We start from the raw sequence: 24,309 nt of genomic DNA, 5'->3' as shown, positions 1-24,309 counted from the left end.
ATGATCCAGCTCTTAGAGCCAAGCTATTTCCCTGCTGGTCTCCTTGCATCCCTTTCCCTGATATCCTGCTAGAGCCCCCAAAACTATGCATATGTTCCAGAAGGCACTTCCAATACAAAACAAACTCAGTGGCTGTGGTTATAGGGCACCTTCACTCCCAGTAAAGAGTTAATGAAGATTCCCCACACCACTAAAATAGAGTGGCCTGAAGCCCCAGTCCTGGTCCTGTCACTAATTTTCTGTTTGAATTGGGTAAGTACAGTCCCTCTTAGGGCCTTATTTTCATCATCTCTAATGGGGTGAGGAGGAAGATGATTAGTCATTGCTAAGGTCTAGCTCTGAAAATTGAAAGGCAGTTTTGCAGCAAGAGCATAGATTTTGAACTACATAAACCCCATCTTCATATTCCCACCTTCAGCTATCTTGCTAGTCCCTTATAGCAGTGAAATAGCATGTTGAAGTCTGCACAGTTCAATGCAGCAAACCAGCATGCAAATCTTTGTATAGGTCTGGGAGGACTCAGCTGAGCTCTTCCCCCTTCCTGGCTGCTGCTGGTCCCAGAGCAATTATCAAGAGCCAGGTTACTGTTTTCTGTACTTTGTCAGCCTCAGTCCAAATTACTCACCTCCTCCCCAACCCCCAAGCAATTAGTGATCCTTACCCTTCCTAGGAAACTCCAACAATAGAAAAAGGAAAGGGAGAGACATAAGACAGATTTGAGAAGACATATGTATTTGGGTTTTATGGTCCCAGTAGACTAGTTTTAAAGTTACCAACTCTTGATATTTATCTTATCAATGTACTCACACCAGTGCAAAATGATCTATATATACAGAAAGTCACTGCAATGTTGTTTGAAATAGAATAATATTTTAAACCACTTCCAACAATAGGGGACTGTTTAAGTAAATCATATTACATCCATACAGTGGAATGCTATGCAGTTGTAAAAAGAAATGAGGCAGCTCAGTATGTACCAATATTGAAAGGACTCCATGATGAATTAGGTGTAGAAAGTGAGAAACAAAACACTCTGCATATGTGAAGGCAAAATGATATGTGTATGTATGTTTGTACATGGGTATAAAATATCTTTTGAATGATGTGTGAGGAACTGGTTAAAGTTTTTGCCTATTCAGAAAAAAAAGTAGCATCATTCTCAACTTTATTTTATTTCACTAATAGAGAATAGGGACATGGATGATTGTCTATATAGTTCTTCCTTAGCACAAGAAATAGTGAGAGGGATTTGCAGCTATAGTCCTTACAGACCTGAGCAGTAGAAAGATCTGACTCTTCAATGTTAAGGTGACCAACAGATCTTGGTTTTCCCATGACTCTCCTGGTTTTAGCACTTACAGTCCTGGGAAAACTGGAACAAATGATCACCTTCACATTCTTCTGCTGCAACCCTTAGCCATCCAGAGTTGCTAGTGCCAAGGGGAAAGCTCCCATTAGTGGGATGAACGAAACTGTAGCACAAGCCTCTGCCTCCACAATCCAGGAGGGGCTCACACTTATAGAGTGGCAGGCACATGCTCTGTGAGATATCCTCATCTAACAAGACAAGGAAATTGGGGCTCAGAGAGGTTAAGTGATTTGCCCAAGGTCACACAGCTAGTAAACGCTGGAGCCAGTCTGTCTGACTCCTGCTATGTGAACAGGACCCTGGGGAATGTTAAGCTTTCAGTGAAACACCAGTTTTGGCCTTGTTTAAAGCCTAAAGCACCCAAAGTTACATTTTAACCAAATCAAACATTGTTGCTCTGAATCAACTTTGACAGGCCATTTTGGGACATGGCTTTCTTTCCATCACCTCAGCCCCCAAGGCAAAGAGAAGAGATGTTCCAGGTTTTCAGACTGAAAGAGCCATAAGCAGGAAGCTAGCTTCCCCAGCTGTGCTCATGGTGGGAGTCCTGTTCTCAGCTGAAGAGTGGTAACCTACTCCTCTCCCAACTTGATCCACCTCCCTCCCAAGATCAGCATGAGAAATTAAAACAGAAGAACACCAAGCTAGTAACAGGTAGTGATACATGTCATGATGCTTGCCTACTCTTTGATTGGCTGGGGGTAGAATTCAATTTGGCTGTATAATAAGAGCTCCTTTTGCTAGGAAACATTAAAGAAAAAAAAACCTAAAGCCTCACCCACCAAAAGCTCACTGAGCCACAGTAAAATAGACGTAGCAGATAGTCACAGCTTTGGGGATTTGGGAAGAATATAGGAGAAGGTCACAGCAGCAGCTGTACTTGCCCTTTCTCAATTAAGCAGCAGGCAGGTGTTAATTATATATAGGAAATTTGGCTGCTTTGTAGACCCTGTTGAGATATTTTATAGAAGATATTTAATAAATATGGGGCAAGGGAAATCTTACCCACACTGCTGGCAATTAATTTGTACATGCTGAGTTGCAGAGCATCAGGGAGAGAGGTCATCTGTGCCAGGATGCAAGAGTTTCTGGGAATAATGGAGATCGACTTCTCAAAGAAGACCTGTAAAGGAAACTGAAGCAGAGCTTTCCAAAGCTCTAGCTTCCTCTGCAATTGTTGCTACACTTTAGGCAAAGACATTTTGTGTGAACCTGAATTACCTATACTTTGATAAGTTCTGTAATCTCAGATTTGAATGAAGCTGATCCATCTCTGTGGTAGTTGGACTCAACACCACACTCACTCCCACTACAAAACAACCAACCTTGAGAGTTTAAGAGTAGACACTACAGTGTTTCGGTTTGAATGTCAGATAAAACTGGCAGGAAGGAGTAGGAGGCTTGCCTGCAGTATGTTCTGGTTTAAGAAGCATCAGGTGGGTCACATGGCATTTCAGTTTGTGCAAGGATCCTATGACCCTTCCTAACTTCTTCCTATCTGCAGTGTCAAAACATTGGCACAGAAATGTGGCAGCTTGGACCAAAAAGATTACTGGTGTGCTCCATTTTTTGTGAAATAGTTGTATGCCTGTAGAGGTGGCCACCAAGAAAAATTTTACATATAGAACCTATTCCTCATTGCCTTTCATAATAACATTAGAGATGGATTCTTCCAACAAATTTTTTGCCCCAAGATGCTGCAAAATCTCAGAAACACAAGACAAACATTGACAATTTTATTTGAGAGGAAAAATTTCAAGCGCCTTGATATGTCTTAGAAATAAAAATATATGGTCAAGCCACTTAAACTGCAGCTCAGGTTATCTTTCATAGGGCAGTGTTGAGTTAGATGCCTTCACTATCAACTTCAAAGAGCTGCTGAGAGGATGCAATAACAAAAGTAAAAGTACTTTATCAACTGAAAGTGCAGTATACATGTGAATTCTCATTACTCTTCTAGTCAATCCTGGACAGTCACTTTATTTATTTTCTTAATTATTTTTATTAACATAAAATGTATTATTTGCCCCAGGAGTACAGGTCTATGAATCATCAGGCTTACACATTTCACAGCACTCACCATAGCACATACCCTCCCCAATGTCCATAACCCAACCACCGTCTCCCTACCTCCTCACCCCCCAGCAACCCTCAGTTTGTTTTTTGAGATTAAGAGTCTCTTATGGGGCTGTGTGGCTCAATGGGTTAAGCCTCTGCCTTCACCTCAGGTCATGATCTCAGGGTCCTAGGATCGAGCCCTGGATCAGGCTTTCTGCTCAATGGGAAGCCTGCTTCTCCCTCTTTCTCTGCCTACTTGTTATCTCTCTCTCTGTCAAATAAATAAAATCTTAAAAAAAAAAAGAAGAGTCTCTTATGGTTTGTCTCCCTCCAGGTCCCATCTTGTTTCATTTTTTTTCTTCCCTCCCCCACACAACCCCCTGCCCTGCTTCTCATATTCTTCGTATCAGAGAGATCATATAATTATCTTTCTCTGATTGACTTATTTCACTCAGCATAATATCCTCTAGTTCCATCCACATCGTTGCAAATGGCAAGGTTACATTTCTTTTGATGACTGCATAGTATTCCATTGTGTGTGTGTGTGTGTGTGTGTGTGTGTGTGTGTGTGTGTATCACATCTTCTTTATCCCTTCTTCTGTTGATGGACATCTAGGTACTTTCCATAGTTTGACTATTGTGGACATTGCTGCTATAAACATTCAGGTGCACGTGCCCCTTCAGATCACTACATTTGTATCTTTAGGGTAAATACCCAGTAGTACAATTGCTGGGTTGTAGGGTAGCTCTATTTCCAAATTTTTGAGGAACCTCAATATTATTTTCCAGAGGGGCTGAACCAACTTGCATTCCCACCAACAGTGTAGGAGGGTTCCCCTGTCTCTGCATCCTCGCCAACATCTGTCATTTCCTGACTTGTTAATTTTAGCCATTCTGACTGGTGTGAGGTTGTATCTCACTGTGGTTTTGATTTGTATTTCCCTGATGCCTAGTGATGAGGAGCACTTTTTCATGTGTCTGTGGGCCTTCTGGATGTCTTCTTTGCAGAAATGTCTGTTCATGTCTTCTGGCCATTTCTTGATTGGATTATTTGTTCTTTGGGTGTTGAGTTTGATAAATTCTTTCTAAATTTTGGATATTAGCCCTTTATCTCATATGTCATTTGCAAAAATCTTCTCCATTCTGTCAGTTGTTTTTTGGTTTTGTTGACTATTTTCTTTGCTGTGCAAAAGCTTTTGATCTTGATGAAGTTCCAGTAGTTCATTTTTGCCCTTGCTTCCCTTGCCTTTGGCAATGTTTCTAGGAAGAATTTGCTGTGGCTGAGGTCAAAGAGGTAGTTGCCTGTGTTCTCTTCAAGGATTTTGATGGATTCCTATCTTACATTGAGGTCTTTCATCCATTTTGAGTCTATTTTTCTGTGTGGTATAAGGAAATGGTCCAGTTTCATTTTTCTGCATGTGGCTGTCCAATTTTCCCAGCACCATTTGTTGATGAGATTGTCTTTTTTCCACCAAACATTCTTTGCTGCTTTGTGAGGATTATTTGATCATAGAGTTCAGGGTCTATTTATGGACTCTCTATTCTGTTCCACTGGTCTATGTGTCTATTTTTGTACCAATACCATACTGTCTTAATGATTACAGCTTTGTAATAGAGCTTGAAGTCTGGAATTTTGATACCACCGACTTTGGTTTTCTTTTTCAACATTCCTCTGGCTATTTGGGGTCTTTTCTGGTTCCATATAAATTTTAGGATTATTTATTCCATTTCTTTGAAAAAGCATTGATGGCATTTTGATAGGGATTGCATGAAATGCATAGATTCCTTTTGGTAGCATAGACATTTTCACAATATTTGTTCTTCCAATCTATGAGAATGGAATATTTTTCCATTTCTTTATGTATTCCTCCATTGCTTTCATGAGTCCTTTATAATTTTCTGAGTAAAGATTCTTTGCCTCTTTGGTTAGGTTTATTCCTAGGTATCTTATGGTTTTGGGTGCAATTGTAAATGGGATTGAATCCTTAATTTCTCTTTCTTCTGTCTTGCTGTTGGTGTATAGAAATGCAACTGATTTTTTGTGCATTGATTTTATACCCTGCCACTCTGCTGAATTTTTGTGTATGAGTTCTAGCAATTGTGGGGTGGAGTCTTTTGGGTTTTTCACGTAAAGTATCATGTCATCTGCAAAGAGTGAGAGTTTGACTTCTTCTTTGCTGATTCAGGTGCATTTTATTTCTTTTTGTTGTCTGATTTCTGAGGCTAGGACTTCTAGTTCTATGTTGAACAGCAGTGGTGATAGTGGACAGTCCTGCCATGTTCCTTAACTTAGGGGGAAAGCTCTCAGCTTTTTCCCATTAAGAATGATATTGCCTGTGGGTTTTTCATAGATGGCTTCTATGATATTGAGGTATGTACCCTCTATCCCTACACCGTGAAGAATTTTGATCAAGAAAGGATGCTGTACTGTGTCAAATGCATTTTCAGCATCTATTGAGAGTATCATCTGCGTCAAGTTCTTTCTTTTATTAATGTATTGTATCACACTGATTGATTTGTGGATGTTGAACCAAATTTGCAGCCGAGGAAGAAATCCCACTTGGTCCTGTGAATAATCCTTTTAACGTACTGTTGGATCCTATTGGCTAGTATTCTGGTGAGAATTGTTGCATCCATGTTCATCAAGGTTATTGGTCTGTAATTCTCCTTTTTGATGGGGTCTTGTCTGGTTTTGGCATCAAGGTAATGCTGGTCTCATAAAATGAGTTTGGAAGTTTTCCTTCCATTTCTATTTTTTGGAACAGTTTCAGGAGAATAGGTATTAATTCTTATTTAAATGTTTGATAGAATTCTGCTGGGAAGACTTCTGGCCCTGTGCTCTTGTTCTTTGGGAGATTTTTGATGACTGCTTCAATCTCCTTACTGGTTATGGGTCTGTTCAGGTTTCTATTTCTTCCTGATTCAGTTTTGGTAGTTTATATGTCTCTAGGAGTGCATCCATTTCATCCGGATTGTCAAATTTGTTGGTGTATAGCTGCTCATAATATGTTCTTATAATTGTTTGTATTTGTTTGGTGTTGGTTGTGATCTCTCCTCTTTAATTCATGATTTTATTTATTTGGGTCCTTTCTCTTTTCTTTTTGATAAGTCTGGCCAGGGGTTTATCAATCTTATTAATTATTTCAAAGAACCAACTCCTAGTTTCGTTGATTTGTTCTACTGTTCTTTTGGTTTCTATCTCATTGATTTCTGCTCTGATCTTTATGATTTCTCTTCTCCTGCTAGGTTTAGCCTTTCTTTGTTGTTCTTTCTCCAGCTCCTTTAGGTGTAGGGTTATGTTGTGTATTTGAGACCTTTCATTTTTCTTGAGAAAGTCTTGTATCGCTATGTACTTTCCTCTCAGGACTGCCTTTGCTGTGTCCCACAGGTTTTGAACCATTGTGTTTTCATTTTCATTTGTTTCCATGAATTTTTCAATTCTTCTTTAATTTCCTGGTTGACCCATTCATTCTTTACTAGGATGCTCTTTAGCCTCATATATGAATTCTTTCCAACTTTTCTCTTGTGATTGAGTTCTAGCTTCAGAGCATTGTGGCCTGAAAATATATAGGAAATGATCCCAATCTTTTTTACCAGTTAAGACCTGATTTGTGACCCAGGATGTGATCCATTCTGGAGAATGTTCCATGTGCACTAGAGAAGAATGTGTATTCTATTGCTTTGGGATGAAATATTTTGAATAGACCTGTGATGTCCATCTGGTCCAGTGTGTCATTTAAAGCTTTTATTTCCTTGTTGATCTTTTGCTTAAATGATCTTTCCATTTCAGTGAGGGGGGTATTAAAGTCCCCTACTATTATTGTATTATTGTTGATGTGTTTCTTTGATTTTGTTATTAATTGGTTTATACAATTGGCTGCTCTCATGTGAGGGGCATAGATATTGAAAGTTGTTGGATCTTCTTGTGGGACAGACACTTTAAGTATGATATAGTGTCCTTCCTCATCTCTTATTATAGGCTTTGGTTTAAAATCTAATTTATGTGATATAAGGATTGCCACCCCAGCTTTCTTTTGATGTCCATTAACATGGTAAATTGTTTTCCACACCCTCACTTTAAACCTGGAGGTGTCTTTCGGTCTAAAATGAGTTTCCTGCAGACAGCATATCAATGGATCTTGTTTTTCTTTTTTTATCCATTATGATACCCTGTGTCTTTTGATTGGGGTATTTAGCCCATTTACATTCAGAGTAACTATTGAAAGATATGAATTTAGTGCTATTGTATTGCCTGTAAGGTGACTATTGCTGTATATTGTGTCTGTTCCTTTCTGGTCTACTACTTTTAGGCTCTCTCTTTGCTTAGAGGACCCTTTCAATATTTCCTGTAGGACTGATTTGGTGTTTACAAATTCTTTTAATTTTTGTTTGTCCTGGAAGCTTTTGTTCTCTCCTTCTATTTTCAATGACAGCCTAGCTGGATATAATATTCTTGGCTATGTATTTTTCTCATTTAGTGTGCTGAACACATCACGCCAGTTCTTTCTGGCCTGCCAGGTCTCTGTAGATAAGTCTGCTGCCAGTCTAATATTCCTGCCATTGTATGTTACAGACCTCTTCCCAAGTTGCTTTCAGGATTTTCTCTTTGTCACTGAGACTTGTTAGTTGTACTATTAGATGATGGGGTGTGGACCTATTTTTATTGATTTTGAGGGGAGTTCTCTGTGCCTCCTGGATTTTGATGCTTGTTCCCTTTGCTATATTAGGAAAATTCTCTGCTATAATTTGCTCCAATACACCTTCTTCCCCCCCTCTTTCTTCTTCTTCTGCAACCCCAATTACTCTAATATTGTTTCATCTTATGGTATCACTTATCTCTCAAATTCTCCCCTCATGGTCCAGTCATTGTTTGTCTCTGTTTTCTCAGCTTCTTTATTTTCTATCATTTGATCTTCTATAGCACTAATTCTCTCTTCTGCCTCATTTATCCTAGCAGTAAGCCCCTCCATTTTTTATTGCACCTTATTAATAGCTTTTTTCATTTCAACTTGGTTAGATTTTAGCTCTTTTATTTCTCCATAAAGGGATTTTATTTCTCCAGAAAGGAATTCTCTAATATCTTCCATGCCTTTTTCAAGCCCAGCTAGCACCTTGATAATCATCCTTCTGAACTCTTGTTCTGACATATTACCAATGTCCATATTGATTAGGTCCGTCGTCATTAGTACTGCCTCTTTTTCTTTTTTTGTGGTGTGTTTTTCCACCTTGTCATTTTATCCAGATAAGAACATATGAATGAGGGAGTAAAATACTAAAAGGATGGCAAAGACCCCAGAGAAATATATACTAACCAAATCAGAAGAGACCCAAAACCAGGAGGGAGAAGAAAGGGGGAAAAAAGAATTATATATATGTGTGTGTGTGTGTGTGTGTGTGTGTGTGTATCTGGTGAATAGAATGGAGCCACACACTTCACTTTGGGTGTATTCTGGTCTCTTGAAAGAAATTACCTCCCAAAATTTTAAGGAAGGAAAAATATTTATTTATTTATTTATTTATTTACATATTTATATGTATATTTTTATTTATAAATTTCTTTATTTATATATTTATACATACTTATATATTTATATATATAAATTTTTATATAATTTTAAATTTGTATATATACACACACACACACACACACCATATATATGGGTAAACACGATAAAGGGATGGAATATGATTGTAAAGATGAAAATTAAAACATATTCTAAAAAAGGAATTGATACGTTGGTTGGAAAAAGAAAAAAAGAGGAGAGAATGTGATCAGGCCGGAGCTAGATTTAGAGTATATTTTGATCTATTAGAAGAAATTGTATCTTAAAATTTTAAAGAAAAAAAACCTATATGTATACAAAAATAAGGGTAAATACAATGAAGGGAGAAAAATGACTAACAATGAAAATTTAAAAATATTTTTAAAAAAGGTATCGATAAAATAGTTTAAGAACATTTAAAAAGAATGAGGAAAAGTTAAAAACTGGATTAAGAAAAAAATTTACAAAAATATAGGGGCGCCTGGGTGGCTCAGTGAGTTAGAGCCTCTGTCTTCGGCTCAGGTCATGATCCAGGGTCCTGGGATCGAGCCCCACATCAGGCTCTCTGCTCACTGCCTACTTGTGATCTCTCTCTCTGTTAAATAAATAAATAAAATATTTAAAAAATATTTAACTTTGCAAGACTAAAGGATCATGGGGAAAAAGGCCATGAATTCTATGTGTTACTGTCCCCTAGCTCTGGAGTTCTACAGTTTTCATTGATCGGTGAACTTGGTCTTGACTGGATGTTCTTACTAATCTTCTGGGGGAGGCGCCTGTTGCAGTGATTCTCAAATGTCCTTGCCCAAGGCAGAATTGCACAGCCCTTGCCAGGGGCCAGGCTAAGTAATCTGCTTGGGTTCGCTCTTGGTGGCTTTTGTTCCCTGAACGCTTTCTGTAGAGCTTTGGAGGATGGGAATGAAAATGGCGGCCTCCCAATCTCCAGCCTGGAGGAGCCGAAAGCTCAGGACCCCACTTCTCAGTGCGCCTTCAGAGAAAAGCAGTCATTCTCTCCCGTCTCCTTGGTCTCTGGCCACACTCTGAGCTCACCCAGCCTGTGACTGAGTGTTTCTATATCTGGCACACGGCCCCATTTGGAGTCTCCAAATCCAGCAGATTCCTGCAGTGTGCTCCTATGCCACTCCTCCCAGAGGAGGAAGGAGGGTGTCTCTCAGGATCTGCCACTTTTGGGTTCCACGCTCGAAGAGCAGTGGCCCAACTGTGACTTGGGTCATGGTTTAAGGTAACCCTGAGCTGACAGCGCACTCCTCAGCTCTGTCTCTGTAGCCGGCTTCCCCACTCTGATACCTGGCAGCTCTGCCACACTCAGACACCCATGGTCTTTCTGTGACCCTGCGGCACCTGAGACCACACTGTCCCCATGATGGCTCCACCCCCTGCTTAGCCTCTGGAATGATGTCCCTCAGTGGAGTAGACTTCTAAAAGTTCTGATTTTGTGTCCACTGCTCCACCACTTGCCAGGAGCCGGCTCCTCCTCCCACGGTCTCTCTTCCCGTCACTTCAATTCACTTCTCCACACGTCCTACCTTCCCAAAATTGGTCGCTTCTCTGTTCCTAGAATTGCTGCTCTTCTTCTCTTCTGTCTCCTCTTTCATTCGTAGGTGTTCAGAATGGTTTGATAACTATGTATCTGAACTCCTGGGACCTAATGCTATTTCAGTCTCCAACACCTCTGCCATCTTGCTTCCTCCCCACCATGGACAGTCACTTAAAAACAAAACAAAACAAAAAAACCCAGGAGAACTCCCCTCTTGCTCACTATGGATTACCATTTACCTCTTAGATGGAAGCTCATTAACAGTTTTAGTACTGAGTATTCAGAACTGTTCATAGAACAGCTTTTAATTCTTTGATATCTATGGTCTTGTCTTTCAGGACAAAGTTTGATTAGTGTATTTACTCTGTGGTGTGCTTACTAATTATTCAGTCACTCCACATTTTCTTGTCATGGGCAGAGTAGTGGAAAGAGCATAGAGCCCACCAGTATTTTATAATTGTGGTTCCTCAAGCAAAGCAACAGAAAACACCCAATCCTCAGATTTACCTTCTGGAAATTGGAGGTACCACAGCATGGTTGTGGTGGAGGGTAATGAGATGATGTTATCTGCAAACAGCCAGGAATTGGGAAACACTATGCAAATACTCTCATGGGACACAAGCATTCTTCTTCCAAAGCTACCCTTTGCAGGGTGTGTGTGTGTGTGTATGTGTGTGTGTGTGTGTGTGTGTGTGTGTGTTTCTTCTAACTTTTGTCTCACATGGTTGTTAGGTTTAGTAGCCTTAAGCAGGTAAAAGTTTGTTTGCATGCACATATTTTATTGACTTGAGGCAAGCCATTGATTGATTTTTAGCTTCTGCTTGTTCAAATTAGGGCTGCTTTTTGAGTTTTAAATAAAAAGTGGTTTATCTAAAAACGGAGATTGGGTTAGTAGGTAAGTTTCTCCCAAAGGTGGACATAGTTAAAAAAGAAAGGAACTATAGTAATTTTACCTTTTTCCAACCGAGATTTTTATATTTGTGGAAGTTCAGAGTTGATGATATAGAGTCTGTGTTTAGAACTTAAGAAACTCTTGTGTGACCTTCTAACCTTCTTACCTACTATACATGGACCACATCAACATTTATCGGCTCCCAACATGGTAATATACATCTCACACACAGGATCCTAACACACAAACTCTAAATTCATGCACTGCAATCTCCTCTGACACTAGAAATAACTACCAGTTAATTCACTTTGTCCTCTAGGGAAAGTGACAATTGTTATAGTTCAGAAATTGCAGACTGGTTGCTGTAGGTGGGCTTTGTCCTGCATACATGTTTTGTTTGGCACTCACAAATTTTTAAAAAGTTAGTTCCTAGTATTTAAATATTACAAAACTTCACACAGATTTTAGTTTGTATTGCCAGCTTGCCTTAAAAAATGGAATGAACTGGTGATATTTGTCAGCATTCAATCATTATAATCACCTAGAATTAAGTAGCAACTGACCTTTGTCTCTCCAATTCCCTTGCTAAGTCTAGATGAGCCTTTTATTACCAACCAGCCCTCTATGGATATTGACTAGATAGCCCTACAATTAAAGCTGTGCATTCAAAGTGATCAGTTTAATATTGTGGCACAGAGAATAGATAATTGTGATTTGGCTAGTATACCCAATGATAGGATATATGAGTGGATAGCCACTGTCTTGGTGGAACCCCTCATTTGAATCAGAAGGTAAACATTTAGAGGAATAAGCATGAAGCCTCCAAGGCTTTTTCAAATAATTCTCTGAGCTCATATAACTTTGTGTCTCTCTACATGAATTATCAGTCCCTCCTTCTCTATTCCCACTATCCTCATCTTTGAGGCAGAGAATGTGCCTGCAATTTCTTCAACCACCCCAAAGGGCCCTGCCAAAGGTGGAGTCCATATTAGAAGCTCAGAAAATATGAATGAAGCACTCTATCCAATGATACATGTATCATACATACATACATTTCCTTTTTCTTGACTGACAAATACTAGGCTCATGGAATGAGAAATGAAGGTTTTGATGACTTGCTGTGTCCTCAGATTAACAGATTAATTAATTAATTGGTTGGTTCACTGTGTCCTTGGATGGATAATAAAATGTCATTAATTAGCAAGGCACAGGTAAGAGGAAAAAAAGAGAACCATTTCTTTAGTACCAGGAAGGGGAATTAAAGAGTGGTCATTACTAAGATTTCATGGAAGGAAGCAGCTGGGGAGAAGAGGCTGAATTCTATTATCAATGTTTCAAATCACCAGGGTCTGAGAATTTTCTGAAGGCGAGAAAGCCCAGAGTTCTGGGAATCTTCTAGAGGAACAAATCCCCCTCCTCATTTCTCATTGCTATTATAATAGCCCACTAAAAATGAGCTATTATAGGGGACACTGTATATGACAAAAGTAAGAACAGTATGAGAGACATTTAATAATTGACTGAATAGAATAACTTGAGAAAGGGACAGAAATAATGGCCATGGCTTCAATGGTTGGAGCAGTTAAAATTTTGAACTTTAGTCTTTAGCAGAAAGGGATAATATGACTGCTTAGGTATCAATAAGACTTAGTGTGGAAGAATATATGGCATAGAGGTGAGGAAGTTGGGATAGAGAAAATTAAATACCATCATGGAGAGTATATACCATAGGCCACCAGACCAGAGAAAGACTGATGTAATTACAATGCTTAGAAGAGTTGTTTTCTCATTGATGACTCAGTTTTAACAATTTAAATATAATTTCTCACTCTCCCTGCCAGATTTCCCCTTCCCACAGATCTTAATGTTCACTTTGTCTTGACTCTTTCACACCATTCTTTTGTAAACATCTCAAGGGTATTATAATAACCTTGAAACTCCCATAAATTATCAAGAGAACTCAAGTAAACTTTCCTCATGAACTGACTTTCCAGTTGACATACAGAGGTTCTGTCTATTAGTGCTATCTTATGGGTTGGAGATAAGATAACAGAGAGTGTAATAGATGTGTGTATATTTGGGAGAACAGGAGTAGCAAAGGATTGCTTAGATCAGGGTCCCAAACTCAAATGCCTACTGGAGTCAAATACCCCAAACTGAAAGAAGCAACTGCTACTCTGATTCAGCAAACTGTAGCCATGTGAGGCTATAGGTTCACATTGTTACCAGATTTTCTGTTGTTTTTTCTTTTTTAATGTTATGTTAGTCACCATATAGTACATCATTAGTTTTTTATGTAGTGTTCCATGATTCACTGTTTGTGAATAACACCCAGTGCTCCATGCAATATGTGCCCTCCTTAATACCCATCACCAGGCTCACCCATCCCCATACTCCCATCTCTAAACTTAAAGGAAACCATCAACAAAACAAAGAAGTAATCCACGGAATGGGAGAAGATATTTGCAAATGACACTACAGACAAAGGGCTGATATCCAAGATCTATAAAGAACTTCTCAAACTCAACACCCATAAAACAAGTAATCAAGTCAAAAAATGGGCAGAAGACATGAACAGACACTTCTCCAAAAAAGACGTACAGATGGCTAACATACACATGAAAAAATGTTCATCATCATTAGCCATCAAGGACATTCAAATCAAAAGTACATTGAGATAACACCTTACACCAGTTAGAATGGCCAAAATTGACAAGGTAAGAAACAACAGATGTTGGAGAGATTGTGGAGAAAGGGAACCTCTTACACTGTTGGTGGGAATGCAAGTTGGTGCAGTCACTTTGGAAAATAGTGTGGATGTTCCTCAAAAAATTAAAAATAGAGCCACCCTATGACCCAGCAATTACACTACTGGGTATTTGCCTCAAAAATATAGATGCTGTGAAAAGAAGGGCCAAATGTACCCCAATGTTCATAGCAGTAATGTCCACAATAGCCAAAATGTGGAAAGAGCAGAGATGCCCTTCAAAAGATGAATGGATAAAGAAGATGTGGTCCATATATACAATGGAATATTTTTTAAAGATTTTATTCATTTATTTGACAGAGAGAGAGACCACAAGGAGGCAAAGAGGCAGGTAGAGAGAGAGGGGGAAACAGGCTCCCCACTGAGCAGAGAGCCCCACGCAGGGCTCGATCCCAGGACCCTGGGATCATGACCTGAGCCAAAGGCAGAGGCTTAACCCACTGAGCCACCCAGGCACACCTATACAATGGAATATTAATCAGCTATCAGAAAGGATGAATAGCCAGCTTTTGCATCAACATGGATGGGAGTGGAGGAGATTATGCTAAGTGAAATAATTCAAACAGAAAAAGCCAATTATCATTTGGTTTCACTAATTTGTGGAACATAAGGAATAGCATGGAGGAAATTAGGAGAAGGTAGGGGAAAATGAAGGTGGGGGGACATCAGAGTGGGAGATGCACCATGGGAGACTATGGACTCTGAGAAACAATCTGTTGGGTTGTTTGTTTGTTTGTTTGTTTGTTTAGGAAACAAGAGACTTGACTTTTTCTGTGAAATATTCTGTCCTTTAAATATTATCAGCTAATTAAAAACTGAAAAACACTAGGCAGGCCAAACAAAACACTTCCACAACCACTAAGCAGTGATTTTTAGATTATCACTAAGCAGTGATAATTTAGATTATGACTGGAATTCATGGTAGTGCCCTGATTTGGTGACTTAACTAAGTCTGACTCTTTGTCCATTCAGTATGGGTTTGGTTCCAGCTTTGTGGTTGTGAATATTTCTCCCAAATGGCACTCTCGTATGTTGGTTTGTATCTTATAAATGTAACTGAGAACTTCCTGAAGATAAAAATGGTAAACAGATTCTATGCTTGCTTAGAGTCAATCTGTTCAAAAAGTGAAAAAGTGACCAGACTATGAGATACATAAAGAAAAAATCAGAAGGTAGTTCCTTTTTGGTGACTCTTTTTCTTTCTTACCAGATCATAAATCCCTTGAAGGTCAGGGTAAAGACTTTGGATTTGGTTCTGAAAATGTTAGGAAGCTATTGGCCTTCCTTCATGAGCAGGGGAAGGGATGTGATCCAACTTAATATTCTAAAAGGAACACTCTAACACTGATAGGAATGGTCTAGAGCTACAACCTGGAGCCTTCCAGAATATCTGCCATTGCTAAACACAGATTTTTCCCCTATTAATTATCTTCTCCTAAGAATGTTGTTCTTATATTTTTATGTTCATGTCCCTCCTCCCCATCCCTTACCACGAGTGGAGATGTTCTCCATGTTTCTTGGGCCAAATATCCTAAGGAACTTAGAGCCTATATCATTCTGAATGTGTTTTCCAAGGGTGACCAATTCCTTTTCTGACTGAATTAACTTCCTTGCATTTTTATCTGGCTCTCGGGCTATTTCTCAGATATGTGACAGAGATAGAGCCATCCAGATACCTGATATTCTTAACTGGGAGAGCAAGTGATATGGTCTTTCAAATTCACCTAATTACTCAACATTATGCTTTTATCTTTCAGAAAATACTGAAGGAAGGACCTTTGCTGAAGAACTGTAATTCCTTCAAGAGATGGAAGCTTAGGTATTTTCTGGTTCGAGGACAAAGGCTCTGTTTTGCACACCATCCCGCGGTAAGAAAATATATGGTATATATAGAATATTTATTCCAGAGAATATCTATATAATCTTGTCATTTGGGTGAGTGGGTGGGAATGCCAGGAAATGTTTGTGAGGGGACATAGGCCAATAGGTAAAGACATGTTGGCAAACATCAAGGTAGAAGTTAGGATCTTCTGCTTTTCCTCTAACTTGTCCTTTTGGGCCAAATGGGGGGACACTTTTCTCTCCCTTCCTTTTCCTCTTTCCCTTACCTCTATAGATTTCCTCAATTAGTTTCTACATCAGAACCAAGTACACAATTTGTGGTGCCCAGTACAAAATGAAAATACAGGGCCCCTTATTTAAAAAGCAAGGAAAAACATCATTAAAGATATTAAAATATAATACAATGATTAGTCATGTCATCTTCTATTTGTTGTTTAATGTCATTCTAAGAAACGATAAAATTTTAAATTATTAGCATTTTTGCCATTCATCTGTATATTATGCAATGCCAGTTTTAAAAGCAAATATAAAAGCATTTAGCTCATATGAAAAATGACCAAAATTAGATAATTTGTATTTAGTAGCTCATACACACATACATATTTTGTTCTCACCAGTATACAAAGCCATCTCAACTGTTTTTATTTCACATCTTGATATTTATACATTCTACCAGCACCCTGGCTGAAAGAAAAAGGAACTATGGGCTGCCCTATCTTTCCCTTTCCTTCAATGTTATCATTTTCAGCATAAATTATTGGCTAATATAGGAAAGTAACATAAGTAAGAAAGAACACAATAGGGTGCCTTAGTTGTTCATATTTCTTAGAACACCATTGCCTTTTTCTCTGTTTGAGGCAAGTTCTAGTTCCTACCAAAAGTGTGGACTCTCAGGGCTGTAAGCTCCCTTACTTACTCAGTCATAGACGTAACATGCTTACCTTGTACTTGCTTTGAGTCTCGTTGAGTTCCCATACATCATGGGTCCACTGGAATTCTATGCTCATGGGCATCATGAATGCAAATGGAGTGATAAGACGTGGGGTGGCATGCAGGTTGTGCATATCTCCTCTGCTTATGTTCATGAGTGATTGTCCCATTGGACTTCATTTCCAAAACATGTCCAAAGATGAAATTATTAAAAATTTCAAGATTGGGGGCGCCTGGGTGGCTCACTGGGTTAAAGCCTCTGCCTTCGGCTCAGGTCATGATCCCAGGGTCCTGGGATCAAGCCCCGCATTGGGCTCTCTGCTCGGCAGGGAGCTTGCTTCCTCCTCTCTCTCTCTGCCTGCCTCTCTGCCTACTTGTAATCTCTGTCAAAAAAATAAATAAAATCCTTAAAAAAATTATTTAAAAAATTTCAAGATTGTAACAGCAGAGCATTAAATCAAGTGCGGGGCCCTTCTGAACATGGGGCCTTGTATGAATGCACAGGCTCTATGCCAGGGAAGCCAGCCCTATCTCTATTCATAGTACTGCTTTTCTTGCTGCTGGCTGAATGTTAGCAATTATAGCTAATGTATAAGGAGACATAGGCCTCAAACTGGATAGGACTAGCAACAAAGTCAAAGGCTGTCAGATAATAAATAGGAGCTAATAACTCTTATCTGCTCCCCTTGGCCCTTAGCTAGACCATATACCATTATCTTCTCCAGCATAAACCCTTAGTTTTGAATATTTCTGAACCACCTAAGCCTTCTTGTAAATCCACATAACAGTTTTAGGAAGAGTTGTGTTTTGCTTTAGTTTGGTTTGGTTTTTGTATGTCACATGATATATCAACAAAAATCATGATGCCAAATAAATCCCAGCACTCAAGTCAAAGAAATGATAAGCTCATGACTGCCAAAAATGCCTGTGTGTGTGTGTGTATTTTTTAGTGTCTCTTGACATTATTAACCAAATTTTTTTTTCTTCTCCTTCTTATCTCTTTCCAGTTTGCACGCTTTGAAACAATTGATCTGTCTCAGGTTGCCTTGGCAGAAAGCAGCTGTAGAAATCTTTGTCATAGTTTTTGTGTAAGTAATATTGGAAATGATTAAATTGGTAGGGGTGTGAGCTAGCTGGGTAGAGGGGTTGCCATACCCATGTGTTTCCTCTTTGGAGCGCATGTTTCCCAAATCTCCTTTGATCCCAAAGTGTGTGTGGAAATCCACTTAAAGTAGTATTGCAAGTGAGTGCTAAAGATTATTTCATGTAAACAATTTCTACCAGCCCGTTGACAGAGAGGAAAAAGTGATGTCTTATTCTCTATTACCAGCCTGATATAAAGCTGAGCTGATTTCTGGGTGGTGGGGAGAATGAGTATTACAAAAAAAATCAATCCTCCTGGTGAAGGTGATTTAGAAGAGTATCACTGTGATGTTTTTCAAGAGACTGCTAATATGCTGTAGAACATATCAAGATAATCAACTTATGTGACACTCTCTCCATTGATGAGGTAGATAAGAACCTAATCCAAAGTGAGAGCTAACTTATGCTGAGATTACTGATGGGAGCACCTCAAAGAAAGCAGAGGATTTTCAAGGGATGCATTCAAGGGTTTGGCACTGATGAAATGTCATAAATCTTCACTTATTCAAGTGGATCCAGACCAGAAAGCTCACTGAAAAACAGCAAATCCATTGGCTTGTGAATTCTCCTACACACCTCCTTCTAGAATTGTCTTCTCCCAGCCTCAATGGTGGGTTATGGAGACTGGGGTTCCTCTTTAGCAGGGTGATAATTAGCAGACTAAAAACCTACAGGCCCAATACTCCACTTTTGTGGCTGGTCCACATTCCATTCTCTCTTGAAAGTAAAACAGTAGGATATAAGAGGGAAACTCTACTATCATTTCTCTCTCTCATATCACAGTGACCTAGGGTAAAGCTCAGAGTTCTCTTGACCCAGTTCCAGAAATCTCAACCTTTGGGTGATGAGCATACATGCTAATGTTTTTCATCTTTATTATACAAAGAAATTCCAAGGACTAGGAAGTCCCTTAGCCTAATTAAAACACAGAGGTATCATTGATCAGCCCCATACAATAATGGGTTTGGACCAAATATGTGACTGTTATCATAATTCCCACTAGATTCTATTCCTATCTATCAGAGACTCATGCTGTGCTACATGCAAAAGGCGATGGAATTTTCTTGTTGGTGTAGTGAGCTCTAGTTCTAAGATTTGGGGGGCTAGTAGTAAAGGCAAGTAGGACCATTGAAGCAATCACTGATGCTGTAGCCATCTGTGTCCCTCCTGCCTTCTGGGAAAAGACCAAGTCCTAGACATGGTCTACCTCAGCTAGACCCTCAACATGGCTTTCTCATTATTCCTGCCAGGATCCATACACCAACCAGGATTAAGAGACCAATGGTAAAGTTGTCTTCAAGTTGTCCTTGACTATAATCAAGAAAGAAACTGAATTTTTAGGCTTTTCACTATTTTCACTCTCCCCTCAAACAGAAAGAGGCAGACCCTGCTGAAGTATATACTCTTTTACCATTTTTAAGTAGACAAAGCAGCAGTAAGTGAGTAAGATTTTCAAGCAGCCTCACTGAAGTAATAGATGGTGCATGGCTTAATGTTTTAAAACGTGTATTCTGGAGCCAAAGAAGCTGCATTTTAATTCTGGCTCAGCTTTCTACCTGCTAGGTGGCCTGGGCAAGTCATTAAACTTTGCCTTGGGTTTCCTGACTATAAAATGAGAAAAATAATAATGGCCATTTCATGGGGTCATAATGTAGATTGAAATAAATAATATATATGAAGTGTAATAGAGCATTGGCTGGCACATAATAAATACTATTAAATTGTTACTCATTACTATTATTATTATTATTTTGGGTAGGTATCTGAGAATTTCTATCTTACATTTATGTGGCTCTGGGAATTTCTCTCTTACATTTAAGAAGTGGCTTGGTAGACCTGTCTAGTCCTTGGAGAGTTCACAGGCTCTGTTTGGGGGGAAAGTTGTAGCATGTGAACCAGCTAATAATGTAACTTTTTGTTTAGGTGATCACACCACAACGAAAAGTTACCCTGGCTGCACCCAACCGGAAAGACATGGAAGAATGGATTAATGTCATAAAAACTGTCCAACAGGGAGAAATTCGTAAGGTAAGGGAAATAGTAGAGAATTCACATAGCTTTCAGAAGTAAACAGTTAATTTATTGCATTAGTTAAGCCACCTTTCAAATAATAAGATGGAACTAGAGACCAGGTGGTCAGAAATTACAGATGGATATTATTAGGAAACCTACTTAGAACTATTTATAAAAAAGGAGTAATCTACTTAGACTTGACCTTGGTAAGTATGTGATTTAGATAATTCCATATACATCCAATTGATACATAGATGTCACTGTACGCCCAATGGATGAGGCACTCAAGGTGTATGTGAGCAGCTAACTTAGAAGTTCCTCTGTTAGCAAATCAGCAGTTTTGATCTGTGTTTCCTGAGTGACTATTGTAACAGCTGATGAAACTGAGGCTCACAAAGGAGAAAGAAACAAAGATGAAACAGCTACTCAGTAGTAAAGCCAATATTTGGACCCAGGCTGTGTGACTCTAAAGCCTATGTCTTTAAACATTATGTCATTTTGCCTTTCTGTTCATTGTCCACCAAAAAAGAAATGTAGGAGGAAGAGCAAGGAACAGTCCCTTCCAAAGCTTAGCAGAGTTCTTCTCCTTAGTAATACCAAACCCCAAGCCACTGGTCCCTGAAACAAATTGTACACCATTCAAACTCTGGGCTATGTCCTCAATCCACTCTTCTGAAGACCTACTATAGTTAGAAGTTATGTAAGCTTCAAGAAGGAAGGGATTTTTGTAATTTTTTTCTTATATCAGTGTGTGGCACGTAGTAGAGGCATAATAAATATTTGTTGAATGAATAAATGAATCTGAGGGTAATCATGGAACCAGGGTTTAGAAAAAGAATGATACATGGTTCATATTAAAGCAAAGCTCTGCTGTGCAGGTCTTGGAGATAAAAGAGAAGATGAATCCATCCTTAAGAAGAAGCTGATATTTTAAATAACTAGCAAAGGGTAGAGAATTATTACAGGCACTTGGGATGAAGGAGAGGTAATGATAGGTTTTATAAGCAAAAACAATGCCATGGGGGAAAAAAAAACATGTGTTCTCATTTCTCTAGAACTTCTCAGGCTTTTGACCACTTATTTTCATACCTACATACACTGCTACTCATGGGCTATGAGTAAATAACAAGTTGACTTAACTAGGGCCTAGGTATCTTTCCACATATCAGTAAGCTTCTCCCAGGCCTACATTGTCTATGCATAAGTAAGAGATTTTTGCTTAGAACCTGATGATGGTCTTTACATGAAATGCTCTCATCATTTTACTCCATTGTCATTTCCTTCTTCCTTTCCTCATAGAGAAAATCATCCCAATCCTCCCCTCCACTCCCATTAAGTCCACTATGGCACAGCATTAGTGGTAGCCAGAAAAAGTTGTGATTTCCATGCTCCTCTTCCATTATCATCCCTATGGCCCAATCCCTTTCCTTCCCTTGGTTTATCTATATCCAAACTGGAGCACTTCTCATGAAACACACACTTTCAATTTGGCATAAAAGCTTACATAGGATATTTTAAATTTCAAATTATTAGTCTAGAAATGCAAAAGCTTCTAAAGAAAACCATCAGACCATTACTGTGCCATTCCTGATTCAACTGAATTAAACATCTAAGTATTGACTACCTAGCATAAACTAGAAAGGAAAAAACATGGTCTGCCTGTTTACTGTCTTGGAAGAATCATGTTTCAGGTTGCAATCACAACCTCCGTGAAGCTATTCCAGGGATCTAAATCTATTAAGAAACACTTTAAGCTGACAATGAAATGTTTCAGCATGAGTATCTTAACAATTCATCCTGCATGAGTCTTAAAGAGTCAAATATGCTTTCTCTCATATGTACTTTATTTCTAATGATCTCTTCTATTCTCTGTCATGACCAATGCCTGATACAGGTGAAGGAAGATTAGTTATGGACTTAGTGGTCTATTAAAGTCACTATAAAGTAATTGGATAACCTACTATAAAATAGGCAGTGCACATTAAGGAATAAGACCTTACAAGGCCCCCAGTTCTGTTCCATAGAGAGTTGAAAAGAAGGTGTGGCTTTGGCTTCTGACTCCAATGAGCTTTTTAGGTAGTTGGGAAGACAAGATATAAACAAAAGAAACAGTTAAATGACAGCATTTGAGATAAATAATAGCTTTCAGACATGTTACAAGACAGTACATGATTGATTGCCAGATGAATGAAACAGACAATAAAGTGGTATAGGAGTTCAGGAGAGAAAAGTATGGAATAGAGTTCTCTGGGAAGAGTTAATAGAGGATAGATTTGAGACTGACCTTGAAAGGTGAACAGGATTTTCTTGGTGACAGGGAATTAGGGGTAGGGAAAAGTCCTAAACAGGGGAATTAGTTTAAGCAAAAGCTGAGTAACATAAAAAGAGAAACTTATAATAGAGTAAAAGTGGAACTCCATTTGACCAGAAGAGTTTGGGAAAGTTAGTTTAAGAAATGTCTAGAGAGGTTGCCTGTGCTCGATTGTACAGGATTATCAATACTAGGATAAAGAGTGGTGAAGAATAGCAATATATTCAGTTCAGTTTAAAGATGGATTGGAAAAGAAAGAGAGTTTATCAAAGGGATAGAGGAAGCTAGAAATTAATTCAGACAAGACAAAGTTAAGCTCCAGAATGAAGATAGAAAGGGAGGACAAATAGTGGATACTGAGAAGGAGGTGGGAAAAATCTAAATATACGAAAGAAGTAAAGGAGAGAGAAAAGTCATAAGCAGATAAAAGATTTGAGCCCCAGAGACTTAAAGAAAGAATAGGAAAGAAGAAAATGGGAAATAAAGAGCTACGTAGAAAACTAGATTAAAAGGTTAGCTCTTTCTGATGAATTGTCGTGCATCCATTGACTATGGGAATAGGAATAGACCTTAAAAGTTATATAGACTCCAGATTCTTGATTCTAAAACATCTTTAGATCAAGTCATGGAGCCTTTATTTAAATGCTTCCAAAGATGGGGAACTAAGTTTCTTACAAAAGAGTCCTTTCTGAGGGACCTGGGTGGCTCAGTCAGTTAAGTGTCCAACTCTTGACCTCAGCTCAGGTCTTGATCTCCAGGTCATGAGTTAAAGCCCCATGTTGGGTATAGAGATGACTTAAGTAAATAAGAGAAAAATATTTTAAAGAATCCATTCAGTGTTCTTAAAGGTGTAAATTTTAGAAAGTTTTTGTAGTCTTTGGCCTAGTAGAATAACTTTCTAACATTCAGTGTGTGCTACAAGAATGGCATCTGCTGTCTCTTGAAGTAGAAAGCTGCCTGTTATTGGTAGCATTAAAAGCAAATTATTTAAGCAACTGCTTCTGAGAATGTTATATATAAAATTAATTTTTCATAGTGACATCAGCAAGATGCTTGAGGTCCCAATGCTCATTCACTTTTACAAAACATCAAAAACAACAAATAAACAGTTACATGCCAACTAGAATAGCTCTGAGAGAGCTCCAGAATATAATGAAGAAGCTTCAGAAGCTCTATGAAGCACAGAGACAGAATGGCCATGTAGAACAACATAGTAAGTGGTTTATTTGCATTGCCCCATCCTCCAATCTGGCAGAGCTTGGGGCCACAAATCATCCCCTCAGCCTGACCTCCCTCCATAAGGGAAAAGGAGAGCTGGAGGATTCCAACAGTCTTCATCAATGCTGTGGACACATGCAGCTTTCACCATGGAGATGCTCTACAGACTTCATTGATGCTAAATCAAATAAATCACAGCTGCCTGGCCCCCATGTTGCTGTGGACACCCCCCCCAAATAGCTGCTATAGCAACCTCCCTGAAAAATCTGCCACCACCGTGCCCCCACTGGGAAAGTGCCACCGTATGTACCCCACCAAATCTGCCACCCACCATTACATTCTGCCCCCAAACCAGAGTTACAACCTCCATTCCTGTAGCCATGCACACATCCTGGACCCCAGATTCATGGCTCCTCAGCACACACTCATGCCTCACACACCAGGGCACTGTGATAAAAGTACCTTTGCCCCAGTCCCAGATACTACAGTTTTTCTGGTTGACCCTGAACTCCAATCCCAGTGCCATGGTGACTGTGTAGGTCCCCACACCCAAGACATTAACACCATTGTCACTGAAAATGTGTTTGTTCCCCTGATACTAGTACCACTACAGCCACATGTGTGCCTACTCACTGGACCTAGCAATAAGAGGGATCCTCTTGGCA

The 24,309-nt window shown here is 39.1% G+C and overlaps 1 protein-coding gene across 1 annotated transcript in view; it reads left to right on the top strand.

Annotated features, from left to right (window-relative positions):
• Positions 1-24,309, top strand: part of DGKK (diacylglycerol kinase kappa) — a gene marked incomplete at both ends in the record, with an annotated part of 164,171 nt that overhangs the window by 37,136 nt on the left and 102,726 nt on the right. Inside the window, 3 exons of the mRNA XM_080795697.1 lie at positions 15,945-16,055; positions 17,967-18,047; positions 20,026-20,130. Of these exons, the coding sequence (XP_080651823.1) occupies positions 15,945-16,055; positions 17,967-18,047; positions 20,026-20,130 (297 nt within the window). The remainder of the gene's footprint in view (positions 1-15,944; positions 16,056-17,966; positions 18,048-20,025; positions 20,131-24,309) is intronic.

The sequence above is a fragment of the Martes martes genome, assembly GCF_963455335.1.
Source record: "Martes martes genome assembly, chromosome: X".
In the NCBI taxonomy this organism is placed as follows: Eukaryota; Metazoa; Chordata; class Mammalia; order Carnivora; family Mustelidae; genus Martes; species Martes martes.
This window is presented reverse-complemented; position numbering and strand designations above follow the sequence as displayed.